Consider the following 19761-nt stretch of genomic DNA (forward strand, 5'->3'; position numbering starts at 1 on the left):
GTTATATCAGTTAACTTAAAAGATCCTGAGAATATGATTACGATAACTACCACAGAAATTTTTATATATTTGCTTTCTTTATCTTAAGTTCTCCATTCTTTTTCTGTTTTTATGTATAATTAGTTTAATAGTTGTAATTTAAAAGAAGAAACTTTGCCAAACTTCTTTGTAGATTGCAAATTTTTTATATTGTTTTATTTAGAATTGCTAGTAATCACTTTTAGTAATTACAATTTTGTTTGTAATTAAATTGCTCAAAAATTACCGTTTATTAACAATAATAGATTATATAATTGTAATATACGAACACACACACGCACATTTTGTATATAGCATAGCGATGGCATAAAAAGTATAGAAACTGAAAACAATTACTTATTGTTAGACTGTGCTAGTATTGTGCATAGCGATGGCATAAAAAGTATAGAAACTGAAAACAATTACTTATTGTTAGACTGTGCTAGTATTGTGCGAGTAACAATTACTTTAAGAATGTACACGTCAATCTTATTGTTTAATATTTTATGCTAATATAATAAGGATCTAATTAACGATCTAAATGTCAGGCTGATAAATGTAACGCTATACTACGCTATATATATTATAGTACGCTGTATCATCTTGAATAGTTTACATATTAAATTGTGCGAGAGTTTGTGATCATGGTCGACACTTTAGAAAAGACTTTAAATCCTTTTCACTTAGTTATTTGTTTCCTTGGTTTTGGAGTTTTTAGACATAATTTGGATCATACAAGACCTTGTTTGAGTATTTTCTATATACTGACTGTGTGGAGTATTTATGCCTACGCATTTTATTATATAGTGGATTTCTTTGCACCGCATCGTATATTTACTGGTTTTTTGATCTTTTTTATAATAATGACAAATTTGTTTGTGACTATAATATCTGTAATCATCAATATTGGCAAACAGAAGGTACATTTTCTTTTCTTGAATATTTATTTTTAATTTTAATTGTAATATGCAGTGAAACTAATAGCACGAAAAATAATTTTTTTAAATTTAAAACTATATTTATTATTAGTTATTTGATAAAATCAATTTAATTATAAATATAAATTAAATAATTCATTTTTTATGTAAAATAAAATATGTTTCTAAAATACAAGTTATACTTTCAATCATTGAAATTATCAGAAAAATCATAATATTACATTTAATAAATAAATTTTGTTTTGTATATGTTTGTACATATCAAATAAATTAGTATAACATTCGATGAAATTTTTATTAGAAATTATTATTTTATTATTATATACATATACATCGATATTTATTTTTTGCATACCAAAACAGATAAGTATTATATATTTATAGTATTATATACTTATAATATTAATGGTATTATATATTTTTTTTTATTACTTTCAATTTTAGAAAATCCTTATGTGTATAAGAAATCTTAATTTCGTAGACGATACGTTGCAACAGCTTGGAACACCTAAGGAATATTGTAAATTGCGAAAGTCGATAAAATGGATATTGATTTCATGGTTTATAATAATTTGTATAACATGGCCATCTGATTTTTTAGAGTATACAATAAGATTTCAGGACACAAAAAGCGTGATTATCCCAATCGTTCTAAATTATCCTTTCTACGTCAATAATCTTATGGACATATTATTTATCTTTTTTTTAAGGTTTGTGAAATTTATTGTAAATTTTTTCTTAAATTTATTATAAGCATTATTGATAAAAGTCTGAATAATTTATCTTTATCAAGTTTTAAATTTATAAAATTTGCAAAAATGCTATATTAAAAGTTTTATTTTTAGAAAATAATATCCTAAATGCAGTAAACTAGAAGTAATAATACGCTTTTAATTTGTGATATAAATAAAGACTTTAATATAAACGTTTCAGGCTAGTAAGTCTTTGATTTTTTAAATTACAGATATATCGGCACTAGATTCGATAAAATCAACGGCTATATTGGACAACTATCAGAGACTGAGAATTGTGGATTGAGATGCACTTGGAAAAAACCTGTTATTACTCATTACTATGTCCGAAGCGCTGAAAATCACGAGCATGTATTATGGACTGCAATGTAACTTGTTATATGTTAAGACGAAAAGATAAATGACAAAGTTGAAGAATTTATTTTAACGAATATGATAAATTTATTAAGTTAAAAATATATAAATACATTGCATCTGATTGTATTGCAATCTTATTTGCACAATATTTTTCTACATTAATTTGTGAGCCAATTTTGTATCTCTCTTTCTCTCTCTAACTATTAAAAATCTGTTATTTTATTTATATAATTGCAAATTTGTATATTTACGTAATATGTAAGTATAAATTAATTTTTCTTAGCTTTTATGACAATATAATTATTTTAATGTAAGTTGTTGGTCTTATTTAATTCTAAACACATAGACATTGCACTACTCATGTAGTCTTCAATTAAAAAGAATCAAATTAGATTTTTAATAAAATAGATGATTATATTTCGGTGTCTAATATATATTTATATATTAATATAATATTTTTCTAGACACCTTCATTTGGAACTTTGCCGAATAGCACGCAATATAAATGGCTTTTTCGGAATACAAATGACTCTGCAAATGATATCGTATTTCGTTTTTTTGACTGGAATATTTTATTTTCAATATTATATAGTATTATGCCTCAAACAAATTTATTGGGATATTGAAGAAACTACACTAATATTTTTAATTCGTACCGATATATGGTGCAGCATATATTTAACAAAATTCATAACACTGAATTATATCTGCGAAAACGTTAATAACAAGGTGAGCTTTTAGATAGATTGTAAGAAAAAATTATTTATTATATATGCCTGTGCGTGTGTTTGTGTGTATTTTAGTAAAGTGCTTTAATTAAAAAAAAATAAATAAAAAAATAAATATTAAAAAAAATATTTTTTATAAAAAATCTGTGAATTTTTGTTTATAAAAATTGCAATTTATGTACAATTCTCCAAACTTATATTATTGTTATAAATAATCTCCAAACTTATATTATTGTTATAAATAATCTCCAAACTTATATTATTGTTACAAATAATCTCCAAACTTATATTATTGTTATAAATAAAGACAATTACAAATTGTCAAAATTATAAAATTAACTTTATATTATTTCAGGCGGAGAAGACCAAGAACATGATTCATGAATTGGCAAACCTTGTCTATTTTGTTCGGTTACGCGAAGATGTAAGATAAATCTAGTTTAAAATCTTCCGATTTTAAATAGCCTCTATTAAGATTATTTAAGTAACTTTTACAATGCAGATTTGCCAGTTTGTTTTGCAAATATCACTTCGGCCGTTAAAATTCAACGGAATGAACATGTTTTGCTTTGGCTACAAATTTATTTGGAAGGTTAGCTTCTAATATTATTCACATCTATATATATGTATATAGGCATAATGCAATTAAATTTTATTTATTTAGAACTTTGACTAGTAAAAATTTAACAGCAATAATTATATTTAATATTTACTTTCAGTTCATCGTCGGAATTATTTCTGTTTTGATTTTCATGGTGCAAATGGATAGTTCTCCTCTATCTCGAATTTTAATTACTGGCAAAAATAATGGAACATGTTATAAGTAATAACATAATAAATGATAAAAATACGTAATTCTGAAATGTCTATATTATTAATTATGAAGAAACACAAAAGCTCCTAGTGAAGAAAATGTCTCCGCTTAATCTTCGTCTCTTATACAATTTTAATAAAAAGTTAAATATTTATTTTTGCTATCTCTACGATAAAAATCGAATTACGAAATTACGAAATGTTAGCGCTAATATGTTTAGCGAAATCGATCAACTTTGTCATTGTATATATGTAAAGAGGAAATAAATGATTAGTGCTAATGCATTAGTACAATTATATACTGTTCTCATTCTTTCGTTTTGATAAATGGGCCGTGGATCGGATAAATGAATTCGTACAAACATGTAATGTCAGTTTGCTTCAGAAACCGCGAACGTGATGTAATTATGGCGATTACCATAAAACAAGCTTTACACCCTTTGTTCTTGACTTTTTCTGTTCTCGGTTTTGGTGTTTTCTTTCCGAAGAAAGCCAACTTAAGTATTTTTTATAATCTAACAATTTGGATTATTTATGTTTATTTTCATTATTGTCTAATAATTGAATTTAAAGCAGAAAAATGGTTTTTTGAAATCTTTTATTTAATTAATATATTGAGTTCCATTTTTGTCATCATCATATCTGTTATCATGAATTTTTATCATAACAAGGTATATGTATATGTACATATTCTCTAATACTGAGATTAATTAATAATAGAAATAGTCAAATAATATAATCAAATTATAATATTTTATAGAGTAAAGACTATAGTACTTTACAATAAAAATTTTCCATATAGTCTTTGTGCACAGTTATGTTTTACACTATAGAAAAATAAGCACATTCTGAATTGATACTTAATATTATTTAGAGATTTCAAATATTTCTAAAAAGGCTTGCTGCTGTAGACAATACGTTGGAAAAATTAGGCACTCCAAAGATATATTGCAAACTGCACACGTATGTGAAACGGATGTTAATCGGATGGTTAGTGTTTATAAATATAGTGAATATAAGTGATATACCATGGTGGTGGGACGTAATGAAAGATCATCGTCGACGCTTTATTCCATTCCTTATTTATATTACAAATCATCATTTTCACGTTAACATGATTATGGATTTATTACTTGTGATTCTTCTGTGGTTAGTATTATAGTCACAAAATATGTAAGTGTATTTTATGATGTTTTTAATAATCAAAATAATTAATGCCTTAGTTAATATATAAAATTCTTTATTAGACTAATATTTATATTATTTAGTAAAAAGTTTTGTAAGAGAGCTATAATTCATGCGTATAATTGTACATTAAGTCACAATTTCTTATAAATTATTTCTATAATTTATATTTTTAATATTAAACACTAATATAGTCAATTTATATAATAACTTAACTAAACATCTAAATATATTAAATAATTTATGTTTTATACAATATATTTTGAGGTTGTGTAAATTCTTTTCTATTATGTATCGCACAGGTACATTGGTACTAGATTTGATAAAATAAACGAACACATGAGATGTCTATTAATAAAAGAGGAATATGGATTGCGATGTACGTGGAGAAATGCTATATTGACCATTCAAAGAATCATGTGTACTAATTATTACAAATGTGTGCTATGGACATCAATGTAAATCAATATTTAAATTTGATCGGAAAGATCTCTTTTCATTTTTTGACGAGTTAACAATAAAACTAATTCAGATTTAACAGTAGAAAAAAAAAGATAATGCATTTGAAATTTGATAGAAATTAATGCGAATACTACATGATAGTTTTTTTTCTATACATACGCGACTTTCTATGTGTTCTCTTATTAACAAATTGTATTTTTTAATAGGCATCTCCATTTAGAATTGTGTAAAATCGTCCGCGAATTAAACGAGATCTACAGAATACAGATAGCGATGGAAATGATAAGTTATATGTTACATTTGATAGGATATTGTCAGGTGCTTTACACATATGCACAAACGAAATTTACTATATTATCGCCATTAGGTTGGCTTGATGTCCAATTGTGGATGCTCTTATTTGGAATTAGGCTCTTTTGTTTAAATTACGCTTGCGAGAGTGTCAGCGCTAAGGTAAATTCTTGTATAAATTTTAATATATATTTATTGATTATTATTGTTAATAAATTATCGATTTTTACTATATAGGCTAATGAAATGGAAAAAATTATTCATCAACTAACAGATTTTCTTCGATATGCTGATGTTCGTGATGAGGTAAAAAAATGTATATAATAAAAGGCAAATGTTTTAAATAACTTGTTAAAATAATAATTCTATATGTGTGTAGATTTACCAGTTTACGTTGCAAATGATACATCATCCATTAAGATTTACTGGATTTGGTTCCTATTTTGGCAATGCTTTTCTGCGAAAAGTTAGTTTTTCTATATATGTATCTTCTTATACACTTTATACTTTACCAGATTATAAATTATAAACTTGCCATAACTTATCATGCTATAAATTATATTTTTTATATTATTTACATAATATTTTTATTATTTTATTGAAAAATTATGTAACAGAAATTTATATTTTACAAATTAATATGTAGAAATGTTAATCTCTTACTCTCTCTCTTTCTCTCTCTCTCTCTCTCTCTCTCTCTCTCTCTCTCTCTCTCTCTCTCTCTCTCTCTCTCTCTCTCTCTCTCTCTCTCTCTCTCTCTTTCCCGCCTCTCTCTTTTTCTTTCTTTCTAAAATAATTTTTAATTAATTTTTAATCTTTATTATAAAGTTTTTTGTCAGCAAGACAAATTAACTGACATGTTTTCTTTTAGTTTATCATGAAATTAATAACATATGTGATCATCATAATACAGATGGCTACGGTACCAGAAAGAATATAGCATTTAAGAAAAAAAAACATAACTGCAATAACATCGTTAAGAAATACAGATTGATACAACAAATGTGTGTATGTGTGTGTGCGTATGAAGGAATGGTTGATTATAAGAAAAATATATATAAATATAATATAAATATTTAGAGTAAAATTTATATGTATATGTTTCTTGTCAATCTTTCTTTATAATTTGTTTCTTTTTATATACTTTTTCTCCTTTTTCTACAGAACGTTCAAATAAGAAATGTAATATAATAATTAATAGTATAACAATTAATTTAATTTTAGAAATAATAATATGTATAATATAAGAGATGGTAATGCGATGATAAATATATATACCTTTCTAAATACAATAGGTTTCAAAATTTAAGCAAACATTTTTTAAGATTTTCATTTTAGTAAAATTCTGTGATAATTTCGTTCATTTTATTATATAAACAATTTACGTGTAATGCTAAAAATACAAATAAATACAAAATATAATGTTTTAAATTGACAAATTTAATAATAATTAATAAGTGATCACTTTTTCCAACAAAACATTTAAAACAAAAAACAATGATGATAGATATATATATATATATATATATGTATATATATATATATATATGTATACAATTAAAAGTGATTTTATTATTGAAAATGAATTTTATACTGTTTATAAATTATATCCTTAGCGCTCATCATGTAATGTACATACATAAATATACTTACGTAGCCAAAAGAAAAAAAATACAACAAAAAAATAATTGTTAATACGCTGTATGAGAATCGATCAAGTTTTATCGCACTGTGTCATCCATTAACGATTTAATAATGCTAATGCAATTCAATTAAGTGTTATCCTATTATCCTCATGAATGTGCTACTTACAGAGTACACTACTATATTTAATTCGGACTTTGACAGTTAATATATGGAACTGCACGAGAGTTGTGTGATATCATGGTCGACACTATACAAGAAGCTTTAAATTCTTTTTACTTAGTTACTTTTCTCTTCGGTTTTGGAATTCTCAGATATCCTTTAGATTATCCCAGAGATTATCTTCGCTTGAGTATTTTTTATATATTAAGTGTATGGAGTATTTATGCCTGCATCTTTTATTACGTGCTAATCTTTATGCTGAGTCATATACCATACCTTTTAATTTACTTTTACATAACAATAAATATGCTTATAACAACGATAACTATAATCATTACCATTCGCGAAAATAAGGTACATTCTTTCTATATAAAATATTGAATTATTGCTATAATAGTATAAAATCTAAGCAGAGTAAATGCTAAAATTTTGTCTAATAATTTAAAATTATTCTTTAATTATTTAAAGAGAAATTTAAAAATATTTAAATTTTAACATAAATAAATTGAAATAAACTTATTCATTCCATACATAAAATAAAGTTTTATATATTTTTAGAATAAATGTTATTTCAAAATATTTATTTATGGGACAACTGAAGAATTAATCAATTAATAAATTATATATCTTTAAATGCATTTTCTTTCCAACCATTTAATAAAGAGCTTTGAAAAAAATATTCTCATTATTACTTTATTATTATTCTAATCATTGCACACATATTATTTCAATTAGCTTATTTACAAAATTTTATCATAATTTTTAACATTTTCTTATCGTTTATATTTTCAGAAATTCTGGGTTATAATAAACAAACTCAGTCAAGTGGACGATACACTAGAACAGTTAGGAACACCCAAAGAATATCATAGAATGAAAAACTCGATAAAATTAATAATAATTGTGTGGTTTATAATGATTTGTATAACATTGATTTCTAACTCTTTATGCTACATAGAATCGTTTAATGATACAAAAGCCATTGTTATTCCTATTGTTTTAAATTATTCTTACTTTATCAATGTTTTAATAGATATGATGATTGGTTTTCTTTTAAGGTTTGTACATACACTAAGTCAAAAAAAGCGGTGCAGTAGAAAAATAGAAAAAAAATGTGAAACTTCGAATATTTTTAACGTAGCTAATAATTACATGATACAGCGAGGTGTTTTAAAAATGAAAATAAAGCTTGAAGTCTGTGTTATTTGAGAAAATATATCATAATTATTATAATTAATATATAATTATTGTATCTCTGCGTCATAAATATTTGCAATTTCACAATTATTTTCTATTTTTCTACTGTAACGCTTTTTTTGACCGAGTATATGTATATATATAAATATTTCGTAAAAAAATAATAATATATGCTTGCTAACAAGTTTAGAAGAATCAGTATGTGTTTTCTCAATTGCAGAGATATTGGTATTAGATATGATAAAATAAATGACTATATTAAACAACTGTCAGAAACTGAAGAGTGTGGATTAAGATGCACGTCTCTCGTCACTCGCCATTATATTCGTAGTACAGTCAATCGCAAACGTATATTATGGATTGCAATGTAATTGAATATACGCTAAAGATAACACAGATGATAAACTGCAGATGATTATTTGTAAAAAACAATAATTTTATTAATTAGAGATGTATAAATATATATCTACTTTCACACACACACACAATGTATTATAATTTAATTTACAATATTTCTATATTAATTTCTATATTTATTTAATTTTTTTTGTACTTATTATTTTTGTGTTGCTTATAAAAATTTTAAATTTTCTGTAATAAATATATTTTATAATAAGTTTATTCAATAAAGTTATAAATTTGTACATTTCGCACTTTACATGATGCAAGTTAAACATTACTAAACATTAATTTTGTTTTATTATAGAATAATAGACCTTTCGTTGTGTCAATTATGCTTATTGTGTTTGATTCATTTTAATAAATTGCTAACGATACATATAAATTGCTAACGATACATATAGTTGTTTCAGAAACACAAGAATAATTACATTTCGATATTTCAATAATATGTATATGAATTACTGTTAATCACACACACAATGTTCTTCTAGGCATCTGCATTTGCAACTTTCTCGAGTAGCGCTCAATATAAATAGTTTATTCAAAATGCAAATGACTCTGCAGACAATGTGTTACTTTGTCACTTTGTCGACGACGTTTTATTTTCAATACCACATAATGTTATGCATGATGTACAATCATTATGTTAGTTGGAAATTTGTATTCTGTGGCATCACGTGGAGTGGCTTTGACTTAATAAGAGTCATATCATTGAACAATATCTGCGAAAGTGTTAGCGCTAAAGTAAGGTGATTTGTGTTGAACTAAGGAATAAGGAAAATTCTCACATATATATATTAACATTGATAAGGAAAAAAACATTAATTGATATTGAATTTGAAATATAATGTACAAAATTTGTTTCAATATAATTGAATCTAAAAGAACAGAAAAGAAAATTAATATTAATATAAAAATAAAAACAAATTCCAATATTTCTTTATAAAAAAAAAGTTATCAATTCATTTATATAAGAGTCTATATAAAATTATTCATAATTATATGCAATCATTATTGAGATTATGAACAATATCATAATTACAATTAACTTTGTATTATTTTAGGCGCAGAAAACCGAGGGCATTATTCATAAATTGACAAATCTTAACTATTTTGCTAATGCACAAGAAGAAGTAAGATAAATGATTCAACAATCTTTTGATTTTAAAGAACTCGTATAAACTATTTTTCGATAATATAATCACTTTTATATATATATATATATATATATATAATATAGATTTGCCAGTTTGTTTTACAAATATCACTGCGGCCATTAAAATTTAGCGGAATGGGTCTATTTTACTTTGGTCACAAATTTCTTTGTAAGGTTAGCTTATAATATTATATCTCATATTTGTAAAAATAAACTTTTTGTAACATAAAAATTTGATTTTAGCAAGAAAATTTAGAATAGTAATATTTACGTTTAATTTCAGTTCTTCATTTGGATTCTTTCTACTATTACTTTAGTAATTCAAATGGATAAATTTTCTATACATCAAATAGTTTCTAACAAAGAAAATGTAACCTGTCGCGTGTTCTAGAATAGAAAAAGAATGTGCGTACAGTTATAAAATTATTTATATTGTATAATTATTTATATTATATATTAATTAACTGTTATTAATTTTAATTATTATATACTTTTAAGTATTAATAATTTTTAAGTATAAATAATTTTTAAATATTAAAAATTTAGTTATATGTATAAATTATAGCTACTATATGTATACTATATGTATATTCATATAATAAATAACTCAACATTTTAAAATTATATGTTTACCTTAATGCTACCTAAATAAAAGTTTTTTTAGTATTAAATACAGAACACATTCTGTTTGATTATAAAATAATATATACAATCTGATTTATATATAAAATCTGATTTTTATTTGAATAATAAAATTATGTATTATAATTATAAAAAAAGAGAGTTTACGTTTATCTTTTCATGTACTAAAAAATTACTTAAACATTAAAAATATAAATAAATTAAAAATATAATGTATTAAAAAACAAATTTAATAATAATAAGTAACTAATATTATTTCTGTCCAACATGATTTATTTTTAACACAAAAAATAATAAAAGAAATTTAAATATAGATACAATTAAAACTTGTTACAATATTAAGAATAAATATGTTCTAGCGCCATCATGTAACGTATATAAATATATCTACAAATATATTTATACTATATAAATACAAATATATGCAGCAAAAAGTATAAAAAATGTCTCTTAAAAATAATTATTATATAATATTTTGTAAGAGTATTGATTAGATTATCGTCTATAATCTATGTTGCCAATCAACGATTCAATTATGCTAATGCAATTCAATTAAATTATACTCTTATAGGTATGAACATAATACTTACACAGTCTACCACTATGTTTAATTTGGAACTTTAATAGTTAGTATATGGAACTAGACGGGAAAGAAGTGTGATATCATGGTCGATACTATACAAGAAGCTTTAATTTTTTTTAATTTTGTTGCTTTTATCTTCGGTTGCGGAATTCTCAGATATCCTTCAAATTATCCGAGAGTTCGCTTGAGCATCTTATATATATATTAAGTGTGTGGAGTATTTACATCTGTGTCTTTTATTACATGCTTATCTTCTTGCTGATTCGTATAAGGAGCTTTCTGATTTACTTTAACATAACAATAAATCTGCTTGCGACGACAATGACTATAATCGTAACCATTCGCAAACACAAGGTACATTTTTCTTATATAAAATGTTATGTTATTGAAATAATAATAGGACACCTAAGCGAAACAAATGACATAAAATATTGTCTATTAATTTGAAATTATTCTGGACTTTAGTTATTTGGAGATTCATCAAATTTACTTAAATTTTAACAGAAATAAATTTAAATAAATTTATTCATACATAAAGTTTTATATTCTTAGAAAAATGTTATTTCAATGCATATTAATTTCTAGAATTTTTAAAGAATTAAACTTAATTAATAAATTATTTTAAATATATTTATTAAATTATTTTAATGTCTTTATTGCATTTAACAATTTAATTAAACTTAATAAAGAAGAATTGTATAAATAATTTTGAAAAAACAAGACATTATTATAAGGTTATTACTTTATTTATCTATAGTCACTACGTATAATATGTAATACATATATATCTTATTTATAAAAATTCTTTATAATTTTAAATATTTTCTGTTATGATTTTCAGAAATTCGGCATATTAATAAACAAACTCAGTCAAATGAACAATACGCTAGAAGAACTCGGAATACCCAAAGAATATCATAGAATGCGAAACTCTATCAAATGGATAATAATTATGTGGTTTATAATAATTTTTATAATTTGGTTTTCTAGTTATTTATGCGTTATAGAAGTGTTTAATGAAACAATAAAAGCTATTGTTTTTCCTTTTGTTTTAAGTTACTCTTATGTTATCAATTATTTAATAGATACAAAAGTTATGTTTCTTTTAAGGTTTGTATATAAATATAGGTTTAAAATTATTTAATAATAATCACTAGAGTCTAAATAACTTAAACTAATAAATTTTTTAAATGTTTAGAATAGAAATTATAAAAATGATATCAAAATTATATTTTTAAAACATTTATTAATTTATTTTATTTTATTCTACACTCACGGGCACACAGTTTAACTATATGTTATGAGACATTAAATTTAAATTCTTCAATTCAATATACGAATGCAAAAGATGTTAATGCATTTTTATTTCTCTAATTATCAAATTTTATATAAAATTATATATTTTATATAAATTTTATATAAAAAAGATATGTTTATTGTTTACCTTGCAATAAACTTAGAAAAATTACCTAACGTTTCCTTCGAACACTTTTTTTTTTAATTTTAGATATATCGGTACTAGATATGATAAAATAAATGATATTATTAAACAACTATCAGAGACTGAAGAATTTGGATTGAGATACAAGTGCAAAGAATCGTTTCTTGTCAATCGCCACTATATCCGAAGCACAGAGAATCGCAAGCATATATTATGGATCGCAATGTAATGTTTGATATATGCATTGATAAAAAAATTGACAAAGATGACATTTTGTAAAAAAGAAGATAATTTTATTATTCTATAATAAATAAATTTATTTACCAAATTATTAAATATATAAATTTTGCTCTTACGCGATGCTTAAATATTAATTTCATGATGTTTTACGATAAAATAGATTTTTCGATGTAAATTGAGCTTATTGTCCTACAATCATTTCAATAAAATGCAAACGATGCATATAATTGCCTCAGAAACAGATCAATGATTTGCATTTTTATGTTTCAACAATTTGTGTCTTTATTAATACAATGTAATGTTTTTTTAGGCATCTGCATTCGCAACTTTGCTGAATAGCACTCGATATAAATGATTTATACGAAATAAAAATGACTCTGCAGACAATGTCCTACTTTGTCACTTTGACAATGATATTTTATTTTCAATATGACGTGATGTTATGCTTATTGTACAATAGTAGTGCTGTTCCGTGGAAATGTTTACTTACCGGCAACGTGACGTGTGCCTTCGACTTAATAAGACTCATATCATTAAATTGTATCTGCGAAAGCGTTAGCGTTAAAGTAAGTTGATTTTTGGTAATATATAAGAAAAAATTGTCCCAACCAAAAAGAACTATTTGATATGATATTGGATTAAGAATATATTGTCGAAAAACTGTTTTAATATAATTGAGTCAAAGAGAAATAAAAAGAGAAATAAATTAGTAATTTCTAATTTCACAATGAAAAAAAAATGTTGCGATTTTATATTTATAAAAAAGAAAGTTGAATATCCAAATGTATACATGTATATCTAAAATGATTGAAAACAATACAATTAAGATTATGAAAGACATTATTAATTTTATATTATTCTAGGCGTAGAAGACAGAGAGCATTATTCATAAATTGACAAATCTTACTTATTTCGCCAAAGCACGCGAAGAGGTGAAATACATGATTTACAGCATTTTTTCAATTCTAAATAACGTATATAAATTATTTTTCGATAATTACTTTTATTTATAATATAGATTTGCCAATTTGTTTTGCAAATATTACTTCGGCCGTTAAAATTCACCGGAATGGGTCTATTTTACTTTGGCCATAAATTTCTTTGTAAGGTTAGCCTTTAATACTACTTGTGTTTGTAAAAACAAAATGTTATTGTAATATAAAAATTTGACTTTAGCAAGAAAATTTCATATAGTAATATTTGATATTTACTTTCAGTTCTTCATTTGGGTTTTCTCTGTTATTGTTATTGTAATTCAAATGGATACTTCTCCTATACATCAAATTGTTTCTGACAGAGATAATGTTACATGTCACTTATTCTAGAATAGAAAAATGATGTACAGAATTATTTATATTATATATGCCTAAGTAATAAATATTATTTTATATATTCGTAATTATTAACAGTTTATGCGTAAAAAGTAGATGTTATATCTACATAATGAATATGTATTGATAATATTTGAATATTATATGCTTATTAAATAAAAGATTATTTAATACTAGACAGATTACATTCTGTATAATTACTAATGTAAATTATGTAATATTTATACGTGTTTAAAATAAAGCATTACAAATTTTTATTTCCAAAAAAATTATTTCTGGAGAAAAATGTTTCAAATAAAAGTTGCAATAATTCAAGTGTTTTATGTAAATAGATTCCTTGTACTTAATATTCTGCATAAAAAATTAAAAGGGTAAAGTAGCTAAAAATTTAACGGTTTACGAGATATTTTATATCTTAAGCTGACATTTTATATATAAAATTTTTGGAAATAAAATATATTATAAAATATTTAATTTTCGATAAGCTTACCTTAATACTTTTAAGCGTAGAATAATTAGACAACTCAATTGGTGTAAAAAATTAAATACAAAAATAAACATTAATAAAACTGATTACAAAAGTAGAAGAGAACCAATATATTCAATAAAAGTGATTCAATAATAGTGAATTTCAACGGACAAAGCATTATTTGCAAATTAAACTGATAAATTTATACACAAGAAATCGTTTATATTGCTTTAACCAATTCACTTTAATTACTTGTTGTTATAAAGATATTTAAAAAAATTTTTAAACGTGTGTATATGAAATAAAAATTATCAATTAATAATATGCTTTGTCAATTTCGCTAGCCTACAATTTGAAAACAATTATGACATCAAATATACATTTTTATTAAAAATTGATATTTTAGCTTAATTGTGACATTTTCACAAATTGCTTGTTAGCTTCACTATCAAAAATAGAAAGATACATAAGATGAGAATCTTCTCTTTTCAAAAATGTAAAATGTTTAACTATTTGATGATACATATAAAGATCGCGTCATATACAAGTAATGATATTTATTAAATTAAAAAAAATAAGTTTAAATAAAATTTAATAAATATATCCTTAATATTATTTTCCCAAATAATATTTATAATTTATATCAAACATTTATTAAGACTTTTTTAAAAATAAAATTATGGAATTTTCGTTCATTTTATAAACAACTATCTTGAAATACAAATAAAAGTACAAATAAACAAAAAACGAATTTAATAACAATAAAAAATATTTCTTTAAAATGTGATTTATTTACACAAAAATAGTAAGAAAATATATATATTGTATACATATATATATATATATAAAAATGATTTATTATTTAAAATATTCTGTTGTCATTAACGCTCATCACGTAATGCATATAAATATATGTATATGTAGCCATGCAGCAGAAGTAAAAAAATGCAATTTACAACGAATTGTTAATACTTTGTACGAGAATCGATTAGATTCTATCGTGTATGTTATCGATTAAAGATCAATTATACTAAGGCAATTCAATTAAGTTATCCTGTTGTTATTATTATTATGAATGTGATACTTACACAGTATACCACTATGTTTAACTCGAAATAATTAGTATATGCGGAATTGCGAGAGAGTTGTGTGATATCATGGTTAACACTATACAAGAGGCTTTAAATTATTTTTACTTCGTTGCTTTTCTTTTCGGTTTTGGAATTCTCAGGCATCCTTTGAATTATCCGAGAGTTCGCTTAAGCATCTTATATATATTGAGTATATGGAGTATTTATGCTTATATTTTATATTATGTGCTTACTATTATATCGAGTAGTGATAGAAAATATTTTATGTTATACGTTTACCTAACAATAAATCTGCTTGTGACAACAACAACTATAATCATCACTATTTGCAAACACAAGGTACATTTTTCATATATAAAATGTTGCTTTATTGAAATAATAGTACGGCATCTAAGCGGAGTAAATGATTATCTATTAAAGTAAAGTTATTTTTATCTTTAGTTGTTTGGAAAGGAATCAAATTTACTTAAATTTTGACATAAGTAAATTTAAATAAATTAATTTATTCTATATATATATGTATATATTCATAAATTATAAAGTCTTATATTCTTAGAGAAAAAATATTATTTTAATAAAAACTTATTTATGGAACAACTGAAAAATTAAATGTAAAATAATTTAAATGTAAAATAAACCTTTGCCAGTGTGTCAAGTTATCATTGTTATTTTATTGAAAAATTAACATTAATTAAGAAATTATATATCTTTAAATGCGTCTCATTTCAAACCATTTAATAAAGAGCTTTGAAAAAAATATTCTCATTATTGCTTTATTATCTAGTCATTGCACATATATTATTTGTATACATTATTTACAAAATTTTTTCATAATTTTCAACATTTTATTATCATTTATATTTTCAGAATTTCAATGTATTAATAAATAAACTCAGTCAAGTGGACGATACACTAGCAGAACTCGGAACACCCAAAGAATATCGTAGAATGCAGAACTTGATAATATGCATTATAATTATGTGGTTTATAATGATCTGTATAATAATAATTACTAACTTTTTATGCTACAACGAATCGAGGAATCATATACAATCATTATTTATTCCTATTGTTCTAAATTATACTTATGTTATCAACATTTTAATAGATATAATAGTTATGTTTCTCTTAAGGTTTGTGTGTGTGTCATAGTTTATGTAAAATTATGTCAAATTTAAGTATAAAATATCTCGTAAACTATGTATTTTTTGGCCATCTTATCCTTATAACTTTTTATGCCGAAAATTACAAGGGCTCGATTTATTAAAAAAAAATATGGTAGTTTAATTTAAAAAAACATGAATGAATTTTATTATTCGAAGCATTTTGTTGTTCAATAAAAAATAAAAAAGTTTTTAGGGGTAAATCGATTAAAATCAGACACCTTGTACATTAATTAATTAATCCAATTATAAAATTTTATAAAAAATAATGATATATGCTTATTATTCCCAACATAGTTTAGAATTTTAGAAGAATCAATATTTCTTTTTTCTAATTTCAGCTATATTGGTACTAGATATGATAAAATAAATTACTACATTAAACAACTGTCAGAAACTGAAGAATGCGGATTAAGATGCACTTGGAGAAAATCTCTCGTCACTCGCTATTATATTTGTAGCAAAGTAAACCGCAAGCGTATATTATGGACCACAATGTAATTGAATATACGCTAAGATGACATAGATAAATTGCAGATATTTTTTTGTAAAAAACGATACTATTATTAATTCTAGACTTAGAAATATATATATCTATTTTTTTAATTTCATTGATTATATCTCTGTATTATAATTTCATTGATTATATCTCTGTATTAATTTTGAGGGCATTTTTATAATTATCGAATTACTTATCTTTTGTATTACTTATTATTACTTATTATTTTTGAGTTATTATCAAAATTAAAATTTCTATAATAAATATAGTCTATAATAAGTAAATTTATTCAATAAAGTCATAAATTTGTAAATTTCGCATTTTACGTCGTCTAAGTATTTCGATATTTCAACAATATGTGTATTAATTATTGTAATTTAATGTTCTTTTAGGCATCTGCATTCGCAACTTTGTCGAGTAGCGCTCAATATAAATAGTTTCTTCAAAATGCAAATGACTTTGCAGACAATGTCCTATTTAGTCACTTTGACGACAATGTTTTATTTTCAATATCACATGATGTTATGCTTAATGTACAATGGTGGTGCCGTTCAATGGAAATGTTTACTCGCCAGCAACGTGTGGCTTGCCATCAATTTAATAAGACTTATATCATTAAACTATATCTGTGAAAGCGTTAGCGCCAAAGTAAGCTGATTTTCGATGAATTATAAAAAAAAATAATTCGTGCAGATAAGGAACAAAAACTATTTAATATAATATTGGGTCAAGAATAATGATGAAAAATTATTTTAAAACAATTGAATCAAAGAAAAAAAGAAAAAGAAAATAGTATTTTCTAATTTTAAAATAAAAAGAATTTCAATACGTTCTTTAAAAAAGAAAGTTACAAATTCATATATACATATATAAATGTTAATAAAAATTATACATTTATTACATTTAAGATTATAAACATCATAATTAATTTTATATTTTTTAGGCGCAAAAGACAGAAGGCATTATTCATAAATTGACAAATATTATCTGTTTTGCTGAAGCACGTGAAGAGGTGAGATACATGATTTATAACAATCTTCTGATTCTAATAACTTGTATAAACTATTATTTAATAATATAATTACTTTTGTATATGTAACATAGATTTGTCAGTTTGTTTTGCAAATATCACTTCAGCCGTTAAAATTTAGTGGAATGGGTCTATTTTATTTTGGCCATAAATTTCTTTGTAAGGTCAGTTTTTAATACTATCTGTGTTTGTAGATTATATATACAAAACTTTACTACTGTAATATAAAAATTTGACTATAGCAGGACAATTTCGAATAATAATATTTTATATTTACTTTCAGTGCTTCATTTGGATTCTTTCTGTTATTATTATTATAATTCAAGTGGATACTTTTCCTGTATATCGAAAAGCTTCTAACAGAGATAATATAATATGTCACGAGTTCTCAGAATAGAAGAGATGGTTATAGAATTACGTATTTTATATATATTCAATTAATTATTATCATTTTATATATATTTTTAATTATTAATAGTTTAGTTACATGCGTATAAATAATAGCTATTAAATCAATATAATTAATAACTCAACATTAAACTTACATTAAATAGAGATGTTTTTAAATATTAGAACACAGATCACATTCTGTTTAATTGATTATAATATGTGTGTGTGTGTGTGTGTGAATGTGTTATTTGAATTATATATAAAATTTTTCTTGTGTCTAAATTATAAAATTATATATTAATTATAAGAAAGAGCATTTATATATGTTTCTTTTCCCATGAAAAGAATATTATGAAAAGAATATTATGAAAAGAATATTTAAATACGAAAATACGCATAAACAAAAATATAATGCTTTAAAAGGCAAATTTAAGAATAAAAAAAAAGTAATTATAACTCTTTCCAACAGGATTAACTTGTAATACAAAAAAAAATAATAATAAAATAAGTTTATATATGAATGCAAATCAAATTTGTTTTATTATTAAAAATAAATTTTAATCTGTTTATATGTATGTCTTAGTGCTTATCATATAACGTATATAAATATATCTATAATATGTAGAATGCAAAAAGTATAAGAAATGCAACTCAAAAATAATCAAAATTTTGTATGAGAATCGATTCAACTTTATCATACATATCTATATTATCGATTAATGATTCAATAATGCTAATGCAATTCAATTAAGTGTTGTCCTGTTATCGTTATAAATG

General features: G+C 23.4%; 1 protein-coding gene and 1 long non-coding RNA gene across 2 annotated transcripts in view; one reads left to right on the plus strand and one right to left on the minus strand.

Moving 5' to 3' along the window:
- LOC145941927 (uncharacterized) overlaps positions 1-19761 on the minus strand; it is a 244271-nt gene that overhangs the window by 91727 nt on the left and 132783 nt on the right. The gene's annotated exons all lie outside the window — the stretch shown is intronic.
- On the plus strand, positions 643-3782 carry LOC145941852 (uncharacterized). The gene is made up of 7 exons (XM_083048209.1): positions 643-938; positions 1401-1666; positions 1921-2076; positions 2530-2794; positions 3149-3217; positions 3296-3385; positions 3513-3782. The coding sequence occupies exons 1-7, from the start codon at positions 663-665 to the stop codon at positions 3618-3620; spliced, it is 1230 nt and encodes a 409-aa protein (XP_082904335.1). The 5' UTR covers positions 643-662; the 3' UTR covers positions 3621-3782.

This window comes from Prenolepis imparis, unplaced genomic scaffold (assembly GCF_030444845.1).
Source record: "Prenolepis imparis isolate NDT839.2.m4 unplaced genomic scaffold, iyPreImpa1.0 SCAF_10, whole genome shotgun sequence".
NCBI lineage: Eukaryota > Metazoa > Arthropoda > Insecta > Hymenoptera > Formicidae > Prenolepis > Prenolepis imparis.

Coding starts and splice junctions, on each gene's coding strand:
- LOC145941852 (XM_083048209.1), top strand. CDS start 663: ATGGTCGACACTTTAGAAAAGACTTTAAATCCTTTTCACTTAGTTATT. Junction 939..1,400: donor TCAATATTGGCAAACAGAAG/GTACATTTTCTT, acceptor TTTCAATTTTAG/AAAATCCTTATGTGTATAAG. Junction 2,077..2,529: donor CATGTATTATGGACTGCAAT/GTAACTTGTTAT, acceptor ATATTTTTCTAG/ACACCTTCATTTGGAACTTT.